This window comes from Pyrgilauda ruficollis, unplaced genomic scaffold, assembly GCF_017590135.1.
Source record: "Pyrgilauda ruficollis isolate IOZ18807 unplaced genomic scaffold, ASM1759013v1 scaffold27, whole genome shotgun sequence".
Lineage (NCBI taxonomy): Eukaryota > Metazoa > Chordata > Aves > Passeriformes > Passeridae > Pyrgilauda > Pyrgilauda ruficollis.
The window spans coordinates 1,853,716-1,877,577 of record NW_024524044.1 but is presented as its reverse complement, the minus strand read 5'-3'; the positions used below and the strand labels follow the sequence as shown (position 1 = coordinate 1,877,577).

At 35.8% G+C, this 23,862-nt stretch overlaps 1 protein-coding gene across 1 annotated transcript in view; it reads left to right on the top strand.

The window, feature by feature from the left end:
* DOCK4 (dedicator of cytokinesis 4) overlaps positions 1-23,862 on the top strand; it is a 222,738-nt gene that overhangs the window by 178,451 nt on the left and 20,425 nt on the right. The window contains exons 30-41 of the mRNA XM_041471554.1: positions 580-638; positions 2,750-2,898; positions 4,477-4,562; positions 9,871-9,966; positions 11,171-11,231; positions 12,909-13,002; positions 16,688-16,836; positions 17,857-17,943; positions 19,634-19,738; positions 21,559-21,700; positions 22,316-22,482; positions 23,771-23,857. Of these exons, the coding sequence (XP_041327488.1) occupies positions 580-638; positions 2,750-2,898; positions 4,477-4,562; positions 9,871-9,966; positions 11,171-11,231; positions 12,909-13,002; positions 16,688-16,836; positions 17,857-17,943; positions 19,634-19,738; positions 21,559-21,700; positions 22,316-22,482; positions 23,771-23,857 (1,282 nt within the window). The remainder of the gene's footprint in view (positions 1-579; positions 639-2,749; positions 2,899-4,476; positions 4,563-9,870; positions 9,967-11,170; positions 11,232-12,908; positions 13,003-16,687; positions 16,837-17,856; positions 17,944-19,633; positions 19,739-21,558; positions 21,701-22,315; positions 22,483-23,770; positions 23,858-23,862) is intronic.

Below are 23,862 nucleotides of genomic sequence, written 5' to 3'. Positions count from 1 at the left end.
ATGATTTCTCAAAATGCAAGACATTGGAGGTTGCAAAAGAACCCACCAAAAGAAATCCATAATGGTATGTCCACTGACTAGAACAAGAGTTGGTTCTGTCCCTTTGTACACGTCTTCATAACCTTGGTGAGTGCCTAAACTGGTTCAGACACTGGGAGGAAAAGAGCCATTCATTGCCAGTGAAAGCATTAGTGACTCAAACTTGTTCAAGTGTTTCTGCCGTGCTGTTGTCTGCATGAATTAATTGTATTTCTTTAAGCTAGAGCAAAACTGTTTTCTCTCAGAGAGAGAACTGGAGCATGTTATGGCAAAAATACGTTTTGCTTCATAGCTGTGTTAGTGATGTGTAGCATTTTGACAATATTTCAAATAAACCTGGGTTTAGGAATCCAGCTGGGTACAATTAAAAGAGCAAAACACTTGGGAGAAACCAGCACTTTCAAAGGTGTTTGGTTTTTTTTTTTTTTTTTGTGGACTACAAATGAGACGTTTCATTTGATAATGTCACAGAATGGCATATGAACTTGATTTTCTTAAATTATCTTTCGCTTTCTTGCTTTATTTTTTGATACACTGCAGATATGGTGACATGCGGGTAACAATGGGATGTGAAATCTTCAGTATGTGGCAAAATTTAGGTAAGTGATTAAACACATCATCAGTAACTCTTAAAATGAAAGCAAATTACTAGTTATTTGCCTATTATATTTACTTCCCAATGGTAGATGAGTTGTTGATAATTATGTTCAAGACATGAAGTCTTGATTCAAGTTTAGGAAAAAGTTTGTCATCTATAATTCCCTTCTGTATAGCTAAACTCAGCTTTCTGTTCCTTGATACTGTAGCTGAGCCATCATCTTTTCTTCACTGACAACTGAGAAAATACCATCAGAGAAAATTAAGAAACAAAGTACTGCTCCTTTTGGGAAGAATTATTATGCCTTGAAATTTATTTAGGTTTTTATTTTTAGTCCTGTTGTCAAATTGGTTAAGGACAAAACATGTCTTAATTCTGAAGGTCTCCTGAGATCTTGGAGTTGCATCAAGTCTTCTCTGAAGTCTTATTGCACTAAAATATAAAGGCATAAACAAGTCAGTGACTAATGTATAAATGAGACATTGGACAACATAGAAAAAATACATGCTTGAATATAAACTTAGGAACACATTTATTTTTAAGCAATTGTGCAAACTGTTTGAAATTATGGGTGTCAGAGAAATGCAGTTGAACATTGTTTGGGAAAAAGATAAAAAGTGAGTAGAAGTTTTGGACACTACGTTTGTCATCTTTGTATTTCAGTTATTCAATATTCACTTCATCAGAGGGCTTATTAAAGGTACAGAAACCATCATCAGTGATTTTTGAAATACTGTAATTTCAGTTCTATCAATCTTTTCCCCAGCAAGATATGTAGTTGCAAAAATCTGGTCTTTGAATTCAGCCTGTACTAGAGATACCTGTTCAAAATAAGAAATATTTTCATATTAGTATCTTGTTAACATCAGAAAAGTGGCATCTTTTACTTTTTTTTGCAATATTTAGTATTGCTGACTCACTAAGACATCCCTCTACATTACATGGATATATGATGGATATTTCAGAAGTGCTGTATCAAGGATGTACTCCCAGGTCCTACCTCCTTCCTGCACGTGCACCTTAGTGTGCATCACCTCCCCACTCATGTTGTTCTCTGCTCAATAGAACCTTGGGATGCAGGCAAATGATGCCTTTCAGTAGGGGTGAGTTTTGTGGGACACAGTATGGAGCTCATCTGGTAATATGTCCAACTAAATGCTAGCATATTTATTTCAATTGGCGTTGTGTTGATCAGCATTTTACAGTTCTTGTAGCAGTAAGAGTCATCCTAACCTAAGCCTTGATCCTTGTACAGTCACCTTGCTTTCATAGGGATAAGCATTCTAGGATGTTTCCAGAAAAGGGAGTTCTTGTTTTCCTTTGCTCAAACTCAGACACTGAACACAGCAGCAAGCAGGGATGAATGCTCGCTGTAATGTCCAGAGGTAGGCTGGACGTAAATTAATTGGAAAAATCAATACATCCTGATTCATAATACCTCCATTCTGAGGCTATCAGAAGTCTTACTTGTGAAATACTGAAACGGAATGGTCAGTGTTTACTGTATGCCATTTCTGCCATTTCTAGCTTTACTGACAAGAACTTAATTTTAAGTGGAATGTGGTGAGATAATAGACGTCTTAGAACTGATTTTAAAGCAAGTTGTTTTGAGAACAGCTGGGTCATACTTTCATTTTCCTGCAATTGAGTCACATATTTCCATTTCTATATTTGCAAAACTAAAGATAGGTAAAAATCAAAAGTACTTACCTCTTTGATGAGCACAGAATACCAGACAGTTAACCATTTTGTAAACACAAGGATGCAGAGCTTAGAAACCAAATTATTCCCTTGAAATATAAATGAACTGTAGAGAGTGCTTTGTCTGTCTTTGTTATCTTGCTGGAGGATTAACTTCAGATACAGCTAACCCACTGTCACTTCTGAACTCAGTAGTGCATAATAAAATCTGATCAATTATGTTGGCCTTATATTCTTCTTTTGTCACCTTTTGGGCTTAAGAAATAGCCCATGCTGTGATAGATGTGTGATTTAAAAAAACCTATAGGCATTTAAAATGCTATTTTTTCATTCTTCAGACAGCATTTGGATTGCTTGATAACTCACAGGACACCCAAATCACATTCAAGTTTATGTTCATTTTTATTTTAGGGGAACACAAGCTTCACTTTATTCCAGCATTGATTGGCCCTTTCCTGGAAGTGACCTTGATCCCTCAGCCAGACCTGAGGAATGTAATGATTCCTATTTTCCATGACATGATGGACTGGGAGCAAAGGCGAAGTGGCAACTTTAAACAGGTACTTTGTGTGAAGCTCTTTGTAAAACAGGACTGAATATAAAGCACTTCATAGACTCCTAGCAGACTTCAGCCTGGAGTTCCATTGGTGGTTCAGGGTGGAGAAGGCACCCACAACTCTGCCTGTCCAAGAGGGATTACAAGGGCTTTCCCTTTTTTTTCTTTGCAGGGCTAGTAAGATTCACCAGTTAATGCTATCATGTTAGTTATGTGAGATGAGGAATAAAATAGACTTCCTGCTGAAGTTTGTAGCAATAAATTTTGTAGCAAAACTTGAGCTGTTTTCAACAAGGTTGTTGTGGTGGGTTTTCACCTCTGCTTTACAGTGGTACAGACTGCTGGTTAGGTAGGATTCAACCAGCTTCCCTTTTGGTTACTATGGAAAAAGACCAGATGTTCTTCTGTAAAGATCCAAGTATTCTTGTTGCTCAAACACATTCTTTAATGGGCTAGGAAGGTACGACCAAGAGTGCCATCTGCTTCCTCAGCTCCCACTCAGTTCTTTCAGACTGCCTCAAACCATTCTCAGTGCCCTCCTTCCTGCTGCTTCAAAATGAAGGAAAGTAGAAGTATTTTAATTACTCCTAGGCAATCATAATGCTTAGGGTGGGAGTTGCATCTAAAACACAAACCAAACTATTAAAAACAAGAGTAGTGCAGGTGATGTAAGTAGGTAGCTTTTCACTATCAATATATAAGCTGATTGTTAAAAATTACCACAGAAATGTTTACAAGGAGTGAGAAGGAAGAAAATCCACTCCGTCTTTTAAGCTTGGTTTTAAGTGTAAATTGTAATAGGTTTATTCTGTAATAAAATAATTACAACAGCTTGGTTTCTCCCCTAGCCTTGTGATTGTTAATATATAATACTGATAAAAAGGAGGTTTGAAATATAAATACACAGTGTAGCATCAGCTCTATATTTTTTTTATAATCAATGCACTTAAAAACATGCATTGAAGGAATCATTATCCACTGGATTTTCTTAACCATGAAGTTTCTTTGATAGCTAATATGTAAGTCCAGAAAATTTGCTTTCTAATGAAATACACTGACAGGTAAGAGTGTTGGGAGAGTCTGAGCTCCCAAGTATTCTGAACAGTGCAGACATTTATGTATATTAAATTATAAAGAATGGGGTGCAGGTAGGAAAAGATTATATTTTTGCTTCAGTCTAAGAAAATAGCTTGTGCTTACAGGCTTGCAATGAGAATTCAGGCAATTTATTTGGGCTGTGTGCTTTTCCTCTGACTCCATAAATAGATAGCTGCCTTAGCAGCAGCAAATGCTACTCAGCCTGTAGTTTTAAAGTCACGTTGCTCAATTTAAATTAGCTCCCTCCCTCCAAAAAAAAAAAAAAAAAAAAACAACCACCACCACCAAAAAAAAAGAGAAAGCCCTACAAACCTCGGGAATTATAACAGCTTCAAAGAGATGAAGTGACTTATCACATGATTGACCAGTAATTCTAAAATATGCATTTAGCAAAGTCTCTTACATAAAACCAGATCTTCCCTCCGTTTTCTCTAATCTCATTAAAGGAAAAAGAAGCTGTTTACACCACACTTATATGTTGCAGGTGGAAGCAAAGCTGATTGACAAACTGGACAGCCTAATGTCAGAAGGTAAAGGTGATGAAACCTACCGAGAGCTCTTCAACAGTATGTGAGTAATATGTTTATCTTATAATTCCTTGAGTTCGGTTGGTTGTATCAGATGCTAATGTCATTGTTGAGAAGTAATGCTTAAACCAGTTGTGATGCTCTTTTTTCCTTTTTTTCTTTCCTTAAATTCTGCAGAATAAAACATTTCATGGTGTTGTATAGCATCTGTAAAGTCTGGCAGTACTTTTTGCATACAGCTATAATTGGGAAAGGCTAAATCTGTTCTATCACAGAACATTCTCTTTACCTACCTACTAATTTTAAAATCAGAAAAGCAAGAAATGCTTCATAATTGCATAGGGTGCAGGTAGAGCTCAGATGGAGCATTTTGAAAACAAGGCATGACAATTCAACGAAGCATTTAATAAGTGATTTTCTATTGCTACAAACTTGTAGTCCTCTGAGTAATGTCACTTGTTGATTTCTTGTTTGATGTAAACAATTGTGTTTGTTCTGATAAGATTATTTCTTTCAAATTTTTTTGATAAATTACTGGCTAAGCTTTTAGTGCTTTTTAATAAATGACATGTCACTTAAATCTAATAACAAAAGCTAATGATGATGCTGAAGTCCCTAAAGTTGTGCATAAATTGTTCCACTGACTGAAATAAATGAGTGTCACAGTGTACAGGTGCAAAATACCTAACTGGGCTCTGTCTCTGTTGTTCCTCAGAGCTCAATTCCACCAAAATGAAAGATTTCACTTATTTCTGATGTGTTTATTTTAGTAAGAGATGTATTGTTCCTCATAGCAGGATTCCAAGCTGCTATGTTTTCTTCAGCTCGACTAAATGCATGATTTTTTTCCTGTTTTTATGGTTTCTTAATCATTCTTTCTTCTTTAAGTATTATTTTTAGCTCTCTTGTCTTTGGTTAAAGAACAAGAGTCAGGTCTTGGTGTCTGAAAATAGCAAACACTTATTAGTCTGTAATTGTACTGGCTAAAACAATAGAGTTTTAAAATATTTATCATGTATAGAAGCAAAGGTGAAAATTAGGCAGAATAGTATGGAATTGAATGAATAATAGTGAACAGCAGTACAGTATGCTTAAGCAGAACTTTCCTGTAATTATTCATGACATTTTCATAATCTGAGTAAAGATAATAAAAGGTAAGGTGTTTTCAATATTTTAGTAATACAGTATTCTAGCTGTAAAATTAAGTCATTTAAGGAAAAGCTCGAATTATAAAATGAAGCCTATGTAAAATAGATCAGTGTGTCTATCACTGAAATAACTTAAAATTCTATAAGAAAGCATACTGGTATCAAATACAGTTCCTAATTTTTTATGGTTTTGAGTTAGATTTCAACTGGGGAATGTAAAACATGATACAGTGGAAAATGCTGAGAACCTTTTATAAATCTAAATGCTGAAAACGTAGTCATGGTAATTTAAATTGCAAAATGTCTCACAGCATCAGTATACTTGTGGTTTCTGCCATGATATAACAGAAGTCAAAACTAAACTCTGGGAAATTTCAGAGTAAGTGCTCAAGTTCACTCCCAGCTAATGAAAAAGGTATTATTTATGATTAGGGTTTTTTTTTTTTTACATTGATTGTCTGTATGCATTACTGCCTCTCAAGAGGAGAGCCTGTAGAAGATACTAATCTGAAATGGAGGATGGCATATGTGAAGAAAAATGATGAAAATCAGATGGACAGTTTGGGGAGTTGACTGCAAGAAACAGGGTTGGTTAGCCTGAGATTTTGGGGTTTCTTTATTTCTTCCATGGGTAATTTAAGCTAAGCAATATTAGTGTGTCTTTGCACAGTGCAGGAAAACAGATTTGTTTAGCCTGATGGGGCAGCCTAAAAGAGATGTAGCAGGTACTCAAAACTTGAATTGTAATACAGTTTTGCAGTCTTTAGTGAAAGAAAATGCTACAATATTACCTGGTCTTTCTGAAGATTAGGCGGGGTTACTTTTGTAGGTATCAGTGGGAGCCAAGGGGATGCACACACCTACTTTGAATACAGCCTGGGAACTGCAGCGGGTGGGAGACTTTCAGGTTTTGTCATGCTGTTTATTTTGTCTGAATTGGAAAATGAATTTAAATCTCTTAACTCCCACAGTTCCCAGAGACAATCACTGCATCTTTCCTTTGAACATCTATTTTCAAGGATAAATTATAAGCATCTCTGGAGATAGCTAAGATATAATGTACTTAGAATTTGTTGCTTGCAATGGAATTATCTATATCAAATAAAAAGACAGAAAGTAGGGGGAAGGTGACTGCTATTTGTTTTGAATCAATGTCTTTCTAGGGACTTGAATGTGACCATTCACTGATTAGCTCCTGATGTCATTTGAAGGATCTGCAAAGCATGAAATAGTGAACATTTTGTTATCATGAGAAACTAGATGTTGCAATTGCTATCCATTGTAATTATGGTATCAAAGCTGTTCTGATCTACATTTACACTGCAACACTGCAATTGAATTCCTGAATTAATTAGCACAGGGAAAAGAATGATTTTACTTTATTGAACAGTCGGTGGTTAAAATAAAATCCTCAGAAGCCAAGGTATATACTAAAGTAGGTCTTTCTTCTGAATCAGATGGATGCTGGCAATTTATTACTTCTGCAGCTGTATTTCAGTATGGCCTAAGACGAGGCATTTAAGATTGGAAGTTAGGTGGCCCCATTGAAGCACAAAACCTGGGCTAATGAATTCTGCTGGGGCCCTGGCAATGAGGCTTCTCTTTGAAGAGATTGTAGCTGACATTCAGCTGAGCAGGGATTTTTAACTGAGTTCTGCCAGTTTCTGGGTGATTTCTTCAGCCTTGAATCTGTTATATAAAAAGTGATGGCTGCTACCTTTCCTCTGCTGTCTTCAGTCGTCTTAATTTCATCTCCAAATGCATGACTGAATTCAGCACTGCCCAGTCCATTAGACTCTGTCTGGAGTGAGTCTTTTCAGGGCCTTTATGACTCATTCAGGGAAGCTCTGGCTATAGTGAGGTCTTTGAACTCCAAAAGAGGCATCCAGATGTTTTAAAACACCTCTAGGATTAGTTACCTGTGAGCTAAAAGTTTGAATAATGCTGTGCTTTAGACTTACAAAATCCATTTAGTACATGATTGAGTTAGCCTGAGCATTTTTCTAAGCCTGCTGTTTGTCCCTGGAGAACTCTGGTCCTCTGGATCACTATTCTTTTACTCCTGGTGTACCCAAGATTAAAAATAATTAAATACACCCCCTTTTCCCCCCACCAAACAAAACAAAGCAAACCATAATTGTTCAGGTGTCAGGCTATATTAGCATAGATAGACAGAAACATTTTGATAGTTTCCCTTTGCTGTTTAACCCCCCTTAGTGCTTATTGTACAAATAGTCAAGCATCTTGGCTATGCTTTGGGATCTGTAAGAACAGGGATTCAATTCTACCCAGATTTAGCCAGAATATATTTGAGTAGCTTTTAAATTCTGGGTTTGTTCTGTGCATTGTGCTGGAAATGTGGAGGGGGGAGAGGGAGGCATGCATCAGAAGGCAAGCCTTACATTTTTTCAACTGGCTACATTGATGTCAATTTGTATAAGTACTTTGAATGTATGAACTCAACTCATTATTAGAAATTGTGTGTTTACAATAAACATACCAATGCAATTTTAAAGAAAATGCATAAATCAAATGCAGATAAGAACAATCTGCTTTGAAAGAGAAGTCATACTTGTATTGTTTTTCTAGAAGAGCTATGAGTAATTATTTTGTTGAATTTTGCTTGAAATATTCCTTTTTAGCATAGGGTTAAAGCAAAGCAGAAATGAAAAATCCATGTGGTGATCAAGGTTCAATAATGTGACAGGCTCTACTCTTATTTTTTACTAGACACAAAACCTTCTATTAGAAGGAACATAAGGGGTTCCAAAATTAATTAAGGTATTCTGTATGGAAGACAGAGGTGCCAGCTTAGTGCTTCAGCATTTTCTGGTTAAGGATGGCCTTATCCTCTGCCTGCTAGCAATGGAAGATAGTCAGCCTGTGATTGTGAGGGAAAGACATCTGACTGCCTCCTTAAGAGAAGAAGGGAGTTTAAGATTGATACAAGGGTGCAGGATGAAGATCAGTATTTGCTCCTCAGTTCCAGAAAAGCACAGCTTCATTTCACTCAAATTTGCTTGGAGAATTGCATCTGTGCCATCCCTGAGCCTGTACGGAGCAGAGCTGGAGTGCACAGCTAGTGCAGGTGGCATGTAGGAGTTCCGGAGCGCCGTTACAGGTTTGGGATTGGCGCGTAGGAGGCTTTAGGGACTGAGCATGCTCAGGGAGGATGAAGGTCAGTGGAGCTGACAGACAGAAGGTTCAGAGGTCCTCTGAAAGCTCTAAGGATATGGATGTGGGAATTTTCAGAGCTTTCTAAATAAACCATAACTGAGTACATTTTCAGGGAGACTGCTGAAATATCTCCATGGACATGTCATCCACATGAGCTCCTGCACCAAAGTATAAAAGTAACACAGCTGTGTAGATAAATATTTCCTTGCTCACTCTTATAGAGAAAATGTGGAAATTCATGCCTAAGTGATAAATATTTGATAAACTTAAGCAATGAAAAACAGAGGCCTGTAGCAGGATTATATAAAGAATAATAATAATAAAGAAAATTATGTTGTACAGTTTTACTGACAGCTCCACTTACATTAACATTTTGAAATCTTTCCACTTCAATATGTAGTATGCATTTACATTGGCACAACAGTTTTTAATAAAATAATCTCATGACACTTTAAGCTAATGGAATTGTACATGTGCATGATAGTATGTTCTCAGCAAGAAATATTAAGTGAAGAGGGGGAATCATCTTGTCAAAACCCCTCCTCTATTCTTAAATATCATGCTTACTGAAATATTAGAGAAGAGAGGAGAAAAAGAAAAATCTTTTTAAAAAATTAAGAAGGTATATTGAGCTGATGAATATTCTTTTCTAGGAGCACCATTAAATTCCTCATTTTCTGATGTATCAGCATGAAGTGAATGTATACATTTTATGGAAGAGTTGTGTTAAGTCTTTGGGATATTAATATGTTCTGAAAATTAGGTATTTGACATATTTTTAACCTGATGCAGCTAATATAAAAATCATTTGTTTTGTCAATGCTTCCTGGACTAGAATTCCACTTTTTGGTCCTTATCCTAGGTAAGACATTGTTTGAAAATTGCACTTCTTGGGAGGGTGTTTGTAAAAAAAATATAACTATCAAAGATGTTGCTAAGGTATTAAGGTACTGGTAAAAGCAGAGAGGTTGTCATAGTAACAGTTAAAAATAAACAGTGACATTTTTCTGGCTTATTTTTTTTCAGTCTGCTGAAGAAAATTGAGCGGGAAACATGGAGGGAAAGTGGTGTTTCATTAATTGCCACTGTGACTCGCCTCATGGAGAGGCTCCTGGACTACAGGTGAGTGGTTATCACAATTTAGAGGTAGTGTTGTCATCTTTGAAATATTAGGAAACAAATACAGTTATCTTACTCAAACGGTGACTGCACATGGATACATGGATACAGCAGCTGTAGGTGCTCAGGATCTCTGACAGCAGATGCTTAGTCAACAGGAAAGTGCAACTGGCAGGATGAAAACAACCAAGTAGGCTCCCCATGGTGTAAAAAATCCAGTGGTGTGCTTGAGTTTGCTGTCAGGAAATGTAGTAACTTTTGGCAGTAGGTTGGTGACTCAAGTCTGTCTGAAGACACAGAGCTCAGCACTAATCACCTGACAGTTGTTTTACACAATATGTAAAATTCTCATTGCTGTGTCAATCATGCTTAGTTGTAGTGTCAGCTGGCACAGTAAGTGTGTATACAAAGACATGATCTCTGGATGAACACCTCACATCTGACTCTACCATGTGATCAAAGCAGAGAGAAATGAGAAGCTTGTACTCTCTTTCAGGAATGCGAGACTAAAAGCAATTCCCAGTCAATTGTGAACCTGTGTAGAGGCTTCACATTTCAGCTTAGTCCTCCTTATTGCCACCGACTGTAGCACTGTCCAGAGCTTAATTGTAAGGTTTTCTGCCTCATCCCATAGGGACACGTGGTGAGACCTAGTACTGCACTTGCTGTCATCACTGATAGCTTGAAAAGAAAGCTATCTCATCAACAAAGAGACTGAACTCTTAATTTCTAGAAGCACGGCACTGCTATTTCTCTTCAGGGATCAGCTGGACTTCAACCTCTAGGACTTCCAGTCTTTCAAAACAGTTGTGTGCTGTTAGTTATGAGAGTATTTGGGGCAATTGTTTAACTCATGTATGCAAGAATGTTTTAAAGTTATGTTAAATTTCTTTTAGTGATTATCTGGCAATGTCTGCCTGTTATTCTTTTATTTCAGCATGGTTATACTTTTTTCCCTGTGTGATGAAAAAGAAGGTCACATAGTAATGACAGAGCCATAAAGAAAACATTGACTTTCTTGACAATTGAGGTATTCAATGTACTACAAAAGGAGACATGAAATATCTTAGCTACTTGGGTCAGCTATTCAGCTAAATGCAATCCTTTCAGTCAGCTTGCCAAGTGAAATATGTCTGTTTTCTGAGGTGTACTTCCCTGTAACAGGATAAGCAGCATTTCTTTTGACTTTCATTACTTTCTTCTTTAGGGACTGCATGAAAATGGGAGAAGTGGATGGCAAAAAGATTGGCTGCACTGTTAGCCTTCTGGTTTGTATAATACTTTCTCTTTTCCTTTTCAATTTCACTTGAGAAAATACATGTTTGAATAGGACATACTTTGCTTCTTGTTGCAATTTGAGTGGAATTTGACAGAGTAACACTACACTTAAGATCACTGATTATTTTTTCCAGGCTGAGATTGATACAGTAGGGAAATGGTCTTCCTTGGCATTTCATAGCTTGGTTCTGAAAGGTCTCCAAAACTGCATTATTCAGTTTTAAGTCTCTTCCTACTGGATAAACTTCACCAAAGTTTAATTAGTCTCTGAGTTTGTAGAAATAAACATGCCTTTCCTCCTCTCCCAAACCCAACAAAACCTATATGATTTCTCTTGGTTTTTTTCTTCCAATAACTGATGCAAGTTGGTTCTTATATAAAATGTGGGATATCTTGTGAATATTGCAGGCTGACTATTCTCTCCCCAGTAGAAGAGACAGAACTGCTGCTCAAGACCTCCTGTTGTCATGCTATCATTATTACCACAAACCAGCAGTGCTAAACCATAGTATGAAAAAGATGTCATTTTTGTTTACAAGATGCATTTTGATTCTAGGCCAGCTTCCACTGACAAGTTTGTTGACTTCTGTTAACCTTGGAAAGTTTCCATTTTCATGGTGAATCTTTTGAAAAGCTGTATTTTTAGCCAGAGGGGAAAAAACCAAAATAAGCTGACTTGTAATTTTGCATTTTTGACGTCAGTGAAACAATTTGGTATCACTTCTAAGTAGCAGTTATACATAAGAGAACAAAGGATTTCTTCAGTAGGAAAACAGTGCTCTAAATAGGGATGATATTTACTATGAAGCCATAAAGCAGCTGGCTTGCTGTCAAAATATCTGGCATGATCTGAATTCTGTAAAGCACCTGGATTATTTTCATCCCTAAGGAGGTTTTAATCTATTATTAGCAAAGCATCCAAGATTTGTATAAAAAGAAAATTTTAATATTTTAAAATCCCAAAACGCCATATTACTTTTTAAGGAGATTTTCCATGACTCATATGGGCTAAGGTGGATTTCATAATAATTTTCAAAGAAATTTTCAATACTCCTGCGCAACAGAGAGGCAATGAATGCTACATTTTCTCAAATCAGTTTAAAAAATATTTTCTCTAGAAAATATTTTCTCTAGAAAATATTTTTATTTTCCTTGATAATAACTCAATTTAGGAAACAGTGGCACAGAACATGAATACTGTACATTAGAAGAAAAACTGCGCAGTTTAAAATAGCGATTTAAATAATAAAACAGAAATTGTTAATTGCTAATGAGAAGCAGTGCTTAGCCTTTTCCAGCCTATAAATTTTTATTAACCAAAGCAGATTATTCCGAACATGAAGTATGTCTAGCAGGAGGACTTCAGCTGCATGTCCATTGTGAATGTGGCAGTCCTTTTGAACAGCGCTATAGGCTTGTGCTCCTCTTCCTGGAACTTTCTCATACTTTGCTTTAGGGCTCGCAAATAGATAAAGAATGTTTTGAACTAAAAATTATGATATTTCAGTCCATATTTCATCCATGTAACAACAAATAGCAGTTATATGTTCAGAAATGGAATCTATGCATGTATTTCTAGAATATTATGTTTGAAGTCTTTTATTTGCAACCATTATCATAAATTTATTAACTACTGCATTTTGTTACAAAATTCAATTTTATTTCAGAATTTTTACAAGACTGAACTGAACAAGGAAGAGATGTATATTCGCTATATTCACAAGCTCTATGACCTACATCTGAAAGCACAAAACTTCACAGGTAATTGAATACAAACTAGAAAAATTTATTTAGAACTGGTCTGTGGTTTGCAATCTTTTGCAACCCTGTAAGCTGTATCTTCAGTGCAGAACATACCAGCCCAGGAAACAGATGAGTTTCCTTGCCTAATTGATGTCTCAAAATACTGCTTTTTTTCAGCCCCACAGCACTATTATTTGCTGAGACATTGTGAATGTAAATTTCTTCTGTTGATACTCACTAGCAATAAATGTGTGATACAGTCATTTTTCACCCAAAAGGAGTAAAGTTTGGAAGAAGTTTTTATGAGTTCCTTTAGTGGTATCTGAGCCTATACATTTTTTTGTAATGCTCGTGGCTGTCTGTTTGGTGAAGTGCTTCCACACAGCTGTGCTTCAGAACCTCATTTTTGGTTTGTAAAAAGAAATAAAAGAAAGGAAGACCCACATCACTTACTCATGATGAGGTAGAGACCCTAAAACCTGCGACAAGTATTGCAATTTCATGATGTCTTTCTAAGTCTTCACATACCAATTTGCAGTGCTATTGTCCAAGATTTCTCTAATTTTGTGCCACGGATGGTTTTACATGATGGTTCTTTCACAAGGGATAGTTCTTTTCCATGAAGAAATAAGAAGATATTGTGCATGGCTGTTGTTTATACAGCTAAACACCTGCTTCCTTTGGGGAACTATGTGCCATCAATAAGTGCTGGAGAAGATAAAATCAGTATCCTTTTAAATCACACTATCTTTGCCAGAATATTTTACTGGCCTTGTAATATCTCCATCTTTTGCCCAGTGTTTGCAATAGCATATGTTCAAAATTTCTAGATTTTGATTCTTCTTAGAAGCAGGTTAGTTGGCTGGGGGTCTCCAGGAAGCAGCTTACAGGTACCTGATGTCACAGCAACTTTCCTTATGCTTTTCTGCTATCCATGAGAAACATTGTTCACTTGAAATTTCCCCTTTGTAGTTCATGGATTTAAATGTGGACTAGATGGCAGAATATGTTAAGGAGAGATTTTAGTTTTCTCACATGACCTGGCAATAGTGAATCACAAGAGAATTTTGATTATCAAGAAGTCTCTTTGCCACAGCTGGCTATCAAGCTATTATTTTGCATAGTGGATCTTAGTAACTCTTCGAGCAGTGTTGAGTTCCCTTTATGCACTGGGTACTATTATGTGTCCAGTTTTTCTTCAGCTGTGATATGAACCTAATTTTTTAAATTGTTTTGCTATCCATTCTGATTTTAAACAGTATTTTGCTCAAAATTTATTTCCAGGACTTCATTGTATTTCCTATATGTTTATTATCAATCTGTGTGATTTTTGTGTTCTTTACTGTGGTAGATTTCACCACTTCCTTTTTTTTTTTTATTTTTAATTTTTTGCTGGAAGAGCCTTAATAAGACTTGTCTTACACCCATAATTAGAAAACAGACTTGTGTAGTCCATTGCCTTGCCTTATGAGGGAGAATACAGATTTTTGTAAATCAGCTGGTCTAGAGAATTTGGGATGAGGAAAATAAGTTTGATACTTCAGCAGCATTCCTACATTAGTTTGCTAATGCTGCAACATGGGATGAAATGGTTTTTCTCCTAGGGATGAAATGGTTTTTCTCTCATTTATGTAGTATGATTTACTGGACTGTTTCTAAAAATGTTCTGTTAAAAAAAAAAAAAGTCATTTTTATACAAAGCATTCAAATCTTGCTTCAAATCTTTATTTACACAGCACTCAGTTACAGCTATAAATATACCTCTCTTGAGGCTGAATCACATAAATGCACTGATTCCTTGTGTCCCCTCAGTCACCTGAGATCTGTAATGAGACTTTTTACCTATCGACCTTAGAAATATCTAATGCTTTGAATATTTCCTGTATAAATTGAATTTTCCACATCATGAGTCAACCCTATTTATCTCTTAGTGCTTTGATGCAAGTCAGTAGTTACAGACCTCTCCCTGAGGTACTAGTATTTTATTTGTTGTGTTGGCCACTGCCAGACATAGCATGTCTGGGAGGAAGCCTTCAGACTTTTAATCCAGTATGATCATTCTTATTTTAGAAACCTTCTGTATAAATTTAATGTAATTTAAGAAAACTACATTGTTATGGCAGACAAAATTTTGTTAAGGACTTAGATGACAAGTTTAGACGCCAAGGAAAGGTCACAATGAGCTATCCTGAGCAAATACTTATGTTCTGCTATCTTTTGCTTCCTTATGGTTTTGAATAATTTATTATCAGCTTCATGGATTTTTAAAATTGTCATATAGATGTGCTTCATGTCTTGAGTAGAAAAATGTAGCTTGAAACAATGCCAAAGGTGGTTACCAGTCAAGCAGCCTGAGAGCTGCTGAGTGTGATGCCAGAATTAAGGCTGTCTGTGGAACCCGAGCTGGTTTTCCTGGCATGGGTGTGTCACAGCACAGCACCGGTTTGCACCACGCTTAGCATTTTGCAACACCGGGTTCAAGGCACTCTCTCACACAAATATCTGCTGCAGTGATGTTTTTTCATCCACAGGTTCTTAGGATGTGTAGAGGAACACTACTGTTAGAAAAAATACTGTAAAATTTGGCTTAAGTCGCCTGTCTTACTGGAGCTCATATGGCAGAGGCAGAAGTAGAATATGGTTGTTTGTCTTAGCTTAGAACAAAAAGTACTTTAGTACTTTATTGTTATTTTTTTTGCCTTATGTACAACCTATAAAATCTGCAATAAAATAAGTCCAGTAGGGAACTTTCTCCAATGAAGTACATCTCCAGAACATGGCCCATTTTTGTGATGACTCACTCATGCAAAGTGGTCCTTTGAGTGGCAACATAAACTGTGAATGTTAACTTGGAAATCAATAATACATATTCTCAGTAAACCAAATTGAATTGTTGTACCCAGTAGTAATTCTGGTGTTTTATAATTTGCCGAAGTCTGACTTTACAATAAAAAGATTAATTTTATGTTATATTAGTGGGATTTCAGGAATTCCTGAAATCAAAGTAAAAAAAATAATAATTGTTATATTCCCAGATAATTTATACTGATTAATGTAAAGATTACTACACAGCTCTCTGAGTAGAGACCAACAACCGGTTTGATTCCTGCCAAACCAAAAACTAAATAAAATTTTAAAAATTAAAAAGAGAAAAACATTGCACTTCTGAATTGCTGTTATGGCCAGCTGGTAAGGCTCAGCTATCAGGAATTTATTTCTCTATGGAAGGAGTGGATTCTATTAAGCACACATCTGCCTCCCTGTTTTCCTCACAGCCCTCTCTTTTGGACCGCGTCCACAGTCTTGTTGTCTTTCCTCTTTCACTGCTGATGTTCCTCATCCTCCAGTCCTTGTTTCTTTTTTCAGACAGCAGAGTCATTGAGGGTTTCTCCTTAGCAGTAGGGAAGACCAGGGCTAAGCAGGAAATGGTTACTTAATTTCTGTCTCCTTTCTATTTTCAGACTCCAGGAGAAGTGTCCCAGTGACTCCATTTTAAGTAGTGTGTGAAAAATTTTTAAGTTATTTTTGTTATAGCTGTAATAGTAACTCTGTCCAAAACCACAACTACCATCTGCCTAATACTCAAAATAAATCAATTACCCATTAGAAAGGTGCCTCTTAAGAAAAGCATTCACATCTCTGTGTACTTAGTCTGTTTTATGTGTTTGGTGTTGATAAGTGCCATGCTGTAATTCTCTTGCAGAGGCTGCCTACACGCTCCTGCTGTACGACGAGCTGCTGGAGTGGTCTGACCGGCCGCTCAGGGAATTCCTCAACTACCCCATGCAAACAGAGTGGCAGCGTAAGGAGTGTCTCCATCTGACCATCATTCAAAACTTTGATAGGGGAAAGGTAAAATAGTCCTGTTTTACTCACTGGATCTGGGATATTACTTCCAGGGTTGCACTCTTCTCTTGTATTGAGGTGAAGTATTTTTCCTTGATTAAGCAGTTACTTAGCAATGCAGTACGTTTCTTCTCATCCTGTGGCTGTATCCTAGAAATCCCCCACCTACATATGAAAATAATTTTCATGTGCATAGCAGTTGGCTTTGTAACTGTCAAGTCACTTTATAAAAGGTGGTATCATTTTTCCTCATTTTAAAGGTGGTGAAAAGGAGCTTTTAAAGCTAATGAAATTCACTTAGTGACCAAGTGAGGATTGTAAAGACTATGTTTACACCTTTATTTTGTAAAGACTATGTTACACCTGTTGTATCTCTTAAAAACTAAAAATTTGTTTGGGGGATCACAGTTCATTGTTGTTACTGCAAATGCCTATTCTGAATTAAGTAAGTGTAATTATCCTGTAGTCTAAAATTTTATATACACGTAGTGCTCTGATTCGTCTTACTGACAAACAAGCAATGCATTACAATTTTGTGTAGGTAGTGTAAAATCCATGTAAGCCTCATAAATGTAATCAAATGGATGTTGATTGTCATGTTTTTCAAACATATCATATAGTTATATTATAATTATATTATATAGTTTACCTAACATAGTGCAATGAAGTAGTGTGCAACCTAAAAAAATTAAGGTAGATTTATTAAAAGTACAATTTTAAAATGTAAAAATCATACTGTGTTGAATCCATCTCATGTAGTGTCAAAAGAGTTGTCCATTGCTGTTGCAAAGACTTACATTTTGTGCATGGTGCAAAAAGAATAATTATTAAATAAGTCTCTAAATATACTTTTAATTCTTCAAAGAATTCATTGGTATTACTCAGAAGCTATCAGCATTTAGTGGACAGTGTGTTCAAATATTTTCAGTAAGAACAAGACTTAGTATAGATAGAACAGACAACTAATAAATCACAAATTGTCAAACAGTTGCTTTGAATTACTGAACACCTTTTATTTGCTTGCAGTGTTGGGAAAATGGCATTATCTTATGCAGGAAAATTGCAGAACAATATGAGAGCTACTATGACTACAGAAACCTGAGCAAGATGAGGGTAATGTACTTGAATACTTTTCATCAATCAGGAATCCAAATGCTTTTTAATTTAGGTTATTACTTATTACTGAGGAAATTAAATTTGCCACATAATGGTCCTGAGGTTTGGTTTTCACTCTTATTTTTTACTCTGAGGGGTTTTTTCTACAATAAGGATTCTAGAAAAGGAGTGTGAGCTTTTTAAAGTAAAATGAGAAAATCCTATCTTCATAGAGCAATTTGGGTTGGAAGCCTTAAAGATGATCTAGTTCCAGCCCCCCTGCTAGACACCCTCCACTAGACCAGATTACTTTATTTTATTATAAAATTAATGTTCCTACAATATTTGTACCTGTACAGCATCCTTTTTGTGTGCATGCTTATGCAGAAAAATAACAATACAAACTCACTTTCATTAGTTTCCTACAGTTTATCCAGGAAATGTGCTGTGTGCAGTCCTTCACTAGGAGCAGCAGCATGTCTTTGCAATTGTAATCGCAAGCAAAGCCACAGGCAATGTGCTGCTTTACTTTTTTTTTTTCATTTACTGGTTAAAAATATGGTCTGTTTAATATTACATAGTAAAAATGAATCTTTCTTGGTACTGTCTTCTTATTGTTTCTTTCATTTTAGAACTCTAAACATTGTTTCTTATTCTTTCAGATAGTGTATTTTAAAAATTATTGAGTCTTCTTTTCTTACCTGCTTCTGATGGATTCAATTTTGTATTACAACTCGCCTTCTAAATTTCCTGTACTTGTAGGATGCTTATTGCTAGGACTGAGTGAAGTCCCTTTAATTCAGAGCTGCTTAACAACATTATGCAAAATTATGCAATGTGGCAGGACTCTCTGTTATCTGCTTATTCCATATATATTTTGATATGTCAATGGCAGAATCCTATAAGCAAAAGCGAAGAGACTATCATCATGTGAATAAAATGATTCGTTTATGCATGTTTAATTAATTGTACTGAATGTGTTTTGTGTTTGAAATATTCTTTTGGTGTATCTGTGCCGCCAATGTTAATCCAAAAACGGAGGTGTGGGGATTTCTCATAGCAGTATAATTAGGCAGCTATTGATATCATATGCATACTAAATAGCTGTCTCTGTTACCTAAAATAGGGCTAAGACTGTGTTTGGCTTTTTCCACAGTACTGAAAACTGTGCTGAAAATATCATCAGAAACAGGGAACTTTGTCATTAAGATCCCCTTGTGTCAGTGTTATGAGGGAAATAAAAACCAGATGTGTTGATCTAAAATTATGCTAATTGCTATTGGGACATTTTAAAGGACCTCATATTTGATGCTTAAATCATTGGAATATGGTGTGATTTGGACACAACTGCCTTGAATATGGAAATTAGACTTTGCTGATTTAACTGACCACATTACTGCCATGTGTTTGGGTGATTAGCAGATTACTGGGTCATATGTTTCAAACTGTCTTTCTATTTTACCCCTTTAATATCGGTACTTCATATTTTAAAGGATTTATTTCTTAATTCTTGGAAACTTTCAGATCCCTAAGAGGTATAATTACTTAATCTGATGCATTCAGAAACTTTTGGATGTCCTAGCTGTTGCTCAGAGATTTATTGCAATTCCGTTACCCCAGAGGTGAAAGACACTCCCTTTTGTGACAGCTTATGGTAAAAATACACTTTCAAAAAAGACTAATTGCATTTCTTCTCAATCTCACACAGATGATGGAAGCATCTCTGTATGACAAGATTATGGATCAACAGCGCTTGGAGCCAGAATTTTTCAGAGTTGGTTTCTATGGGAAAAAGTTCCCATTCTTCCTGAGGGTAAGTGAAATGAAAATAAACAGAATGGAGTAATGCTGTCATTCATAATCACTTTCACTCTGTTAAAATTTGTTCATACCATATGCAAGTTCGTATCCTGTGAGAAATTCTTTACTTCATGTTTCATGGTTAAGAAAAGGTCCTGACTAATGAAAAGACAAATTCTAGGCTTCTAGAGTCCCACAGAAACACAATATTCACGTTTATGTTGGAAACCGTGCACCTACACTGTTCTACAGACCAATGGTTCCTGGTAGTTTGCTCCCTTTCTCCTGTTCTGTTCCTGCTGTGGGTACTCAGAGAAAGGCTGTCAGTAGTAGCATCCATTGGTGGTGGGATAATCAGCAATTTAGCATTTAAGCAATTACATTCGCAAGTTCCCTTTTTTTTAATGACTTAGAAATTCCACTTTCTGAATTTCATTGATTATTAATGTACTAAAACTGACAAATAATAAGGTTATTACTCTTGATCATTAATCTGGAATTCTGAAGTTACTGAAGTGCCCTTGAAAATGCTAGTGGTGTTTACACTGCTCCCCTCTTCCACAGTCTGCTGTAGTTTAGCTGCACTGACTGTCACCTTGGGAAGAGGACAGAATCCATCTTATTCATGGAGCAGCTGCAATCATAATCCAAGTTTCTCTTCCTGTGGTAATTAAAACAAGTGATGAAATAGCCTCCTATGTGGTGCAGCCCTCAAAATCCTGATTTGTCTTTGCCTTAGTGGTGGGGAAAATGACTATTTCTAACTGGTACATGTAGCATGAAACTCTCCCTTTTAGAAGTAATGCTCAAAAAGAGTCTGATGGGACGATAGTTCTTGAGATTACCTAATATTAATCTGAATATAACTTCTGTATAAACCAATTTGAAAATATTAATCAGAAAGAGTTTAACTGATGGAGTAAAGTAATGGAAAGAGTTGCACAATAGTGCAGTGCTTTCAAACCTTTCACTGCTTTCACTTTCAAGTCTTTCACTGCTCATGCACCTTCATATGAATTTTTCTAGTTAAACATACACAGCACATATTTATGCTTGCAACACCAACAAGGACAGACATAATAAATTTGATTTAAATATTTTATGGCAAAGCAGTTTGTAAATCTGGCTGTGTTTGCTTTAGAAAAAATAAAGACTAAACTTTATAATAAAGCTTTCACATTTTGATTTGTAGTTGAACAATAATACGGTTACAGGGGTTTTTTTTGTAGCAATTCCCATGAAAGTCTCAATTCTCAGAATTCAATGCCAGGAGCATTCTTTTACTTTGTGTTATAAAAACTGAATAATTTTAATTTTCCAGGCTGATAATTGATCAACATGTACAGGGTAAGGCAAATTGAATGCCTTTATAATTTTCTTATGCAATGTTTTTGTTCAGAATTATATAACATCAGAACAAAGTTTCTTAGTTCCTCATGGAATTGACTTCAAACACATTTCATTGTCTTAACTGTTTGTTGGGTTATATTTCTGTTACATATTTTATACAGCCTGATATATCACATTAATTGCATACTTTGATCCACTAAGAAAAATGTATCGCTTCAGATTTTTATTAAATTTTGAAGTGTAATTATTACATTTTTCCAGACTTTTGAATAAAACATAACTTATATGATAAAATGTCCTTCTTCTAAGTAACCTGTTCTTTCTATGTTCCTTATTTTTATTCTTGCCTTTTGTTTCTTTTTTTTTCCTCTTCTTTAAATGATGCAAAAGTTGCCTGGAAAGTCTATATTTAAGTGTATATGTTTGAATCCCAGTTATTTTCATGCAACTTGCTCTTGCTTTTTGTTTTCTTATTCCACTCAGAATAAGGAATTTGTTTGCCGAGGACATGACTATGAAAGGCTGGAGGCCTTCCAGCAGCGAATGTTGAATGAGTTCCCACATGCCATTGCTATGCAACATGCTAATCAGCCAGATGAGACCATCTTTCAGGCAGAAGCACAGTGTATCCACATAATCACAAAGCCATACTCTGCACTTACATTTTCTATGCTTTTAAAAAATGTAGGTACACCTTATAGCCTATTTCGATCACATGGTGCCTCCACTGAAATAAATGGTAGGTGAAAATTTCCCTGCATTTTGTCCCTGTTCACTCTATTATGTTTAGAAGTTCCTTGTGTAATTTTGGTTCTATTTAAGAATTCCTTGACATGTTACTGACATTATTTCTTTAGCTAAAAATACCTATAGGACTATCACCACTGTGATAATGGTGTAGCAGTTCAAGGTACAGTAATTTAACTTCTTACAATACAGCATTATGTTAGCATGGCATGACATATTATGTAAGAATATATTTAATTAAATCCCTTTACTTTATGTTCTATTCTATGTAAGTAGCTCTATTTCAAAAATAAACATGAAATTTTCAACAAAACAGTACAAAGAAATCTCAAACAAACAAAAAATCTCTATGGTTCCTTTCCCAAACCATTAATAGCATAAAAGCATTTCATGAGGCACACTTTTTAAAGAATTTTTCTTCTGTAATGCTTCAGGAGTCAATATGCTTTGCTAATTTGAATAAAGTGGGATAGCCTTAACACTTTACATATAGATTTGCAGATTTATGCAGTGACACCAATTCCAGAAAACCAGGAAGTTTTGCAGAGAGATGGCATTCCTGATAATATCAAGAGCTTTTACAAAGTAAATCACATCTGGCGATTCCGATATGACAGACCATTTCACAAAGGGACCAAGGACAAGGAAAATGAATTCAAGGTGAAGTATCCTGCCCTTTCCTGATCTACTGAACCTATGGATTTGTTTGTAGCATCAACAAAAGCTGTCTTATTGAAATATCATCTGCATTTGCATTATTCAGCTGAGTGTGGTACATCAAATTCTCTAGAGGAGATGGTATCTCAGGTTTGACTATTTCACTTCTTATTTTTAATAAAATATTATCAAAAATATATGGGAGATGCAGAGGTCTTGCTGTAAATGTGACAAAAATTGAAAAAATTCTCTTTTTTTTTGCATCCTGATGTATAGAAGGCAGAACTGAACAGAGCAGTCTCAGAAAATTTTCTTAGGCAGATGGGAAAACTTTTTTAAGGAGGTAGTCTAGGGTATGGATAGGATTGCCTAAAGCTATCTCCTTCTAGAGCAAGGGTGAGACAGTTTTGACTGAACTGCAGCATAATGATCTGTTCCTGTGATATCAAGACCAAAAACTACATCTGAACTTAGAGATTGTCTCAGGGAAAAGCAACAGTTCCTTCCCTAATAGGTAAATCCCTTCTGTAAATTTACCTAATAGGTAAATCCCTTCCACTAAAAATGTCACAGTGAAAATCCATCTTTTGGTGTAATTTTAATTCTTACCCACTAGAAGCACATCCTATTGCTGAATATATTCTGGTATTCAGACAGACAAAAAGAGTTATCCCGTAATAATTTTGTTATAAATTTAGAAGAAAAAACTGTAAGGATAATAAATTAGCTAAATTGAGTCACTGTTATCTTCTGATGTATGTTTGAGCTTTAACGGTACAGCTTACATACATATTTTGTGTAAGCACTATCCTGTACATTGATTTGTCATTTTACAAACCTCTTGTGCAAAGTGTTTACCAGTAGAATATTTGAGTATCCCATCAGCTATGCATTCTGGAATCTTGAATAGGGCTTCACAAAAGAGACCTGATCACGCTCTTTACTCTGTAAGTTGTTCTGCTTCAGAACTGTGGTTCTTCTTAAATGTTAGATCAGGAAAAAAAATTCAAATACCAGTGCAGTTGTGAGTGACTTTTGGAGGTTTGGGGACAACATATAATAAAGTTTAAGAGTGAAAAATCAGCAGAAATTACTGCTTGGTAGTAGGATCTAGAAAGGAGAAAAGTGAGTGCCGTTGACTTATGGGATAGACCTTTCAGTAGGAATTTGGATGTTAGTATTTTTTTAATGTATACTGTTACTTTAGTGAAGGTGTTCATAAAAGAAATTGCTAATAATCAAGGAAGATACAGAGTCAAATAAGGAAATAAATTGGTTTTATATATTTTAGAGTCTCTGGGTAGAGAGAACCACACTGATCTTGGTGCAGAGTTTACCTGGAATATCTCGATGGTTTGAAGTAGAAAAACGTGAAGTGGTGAG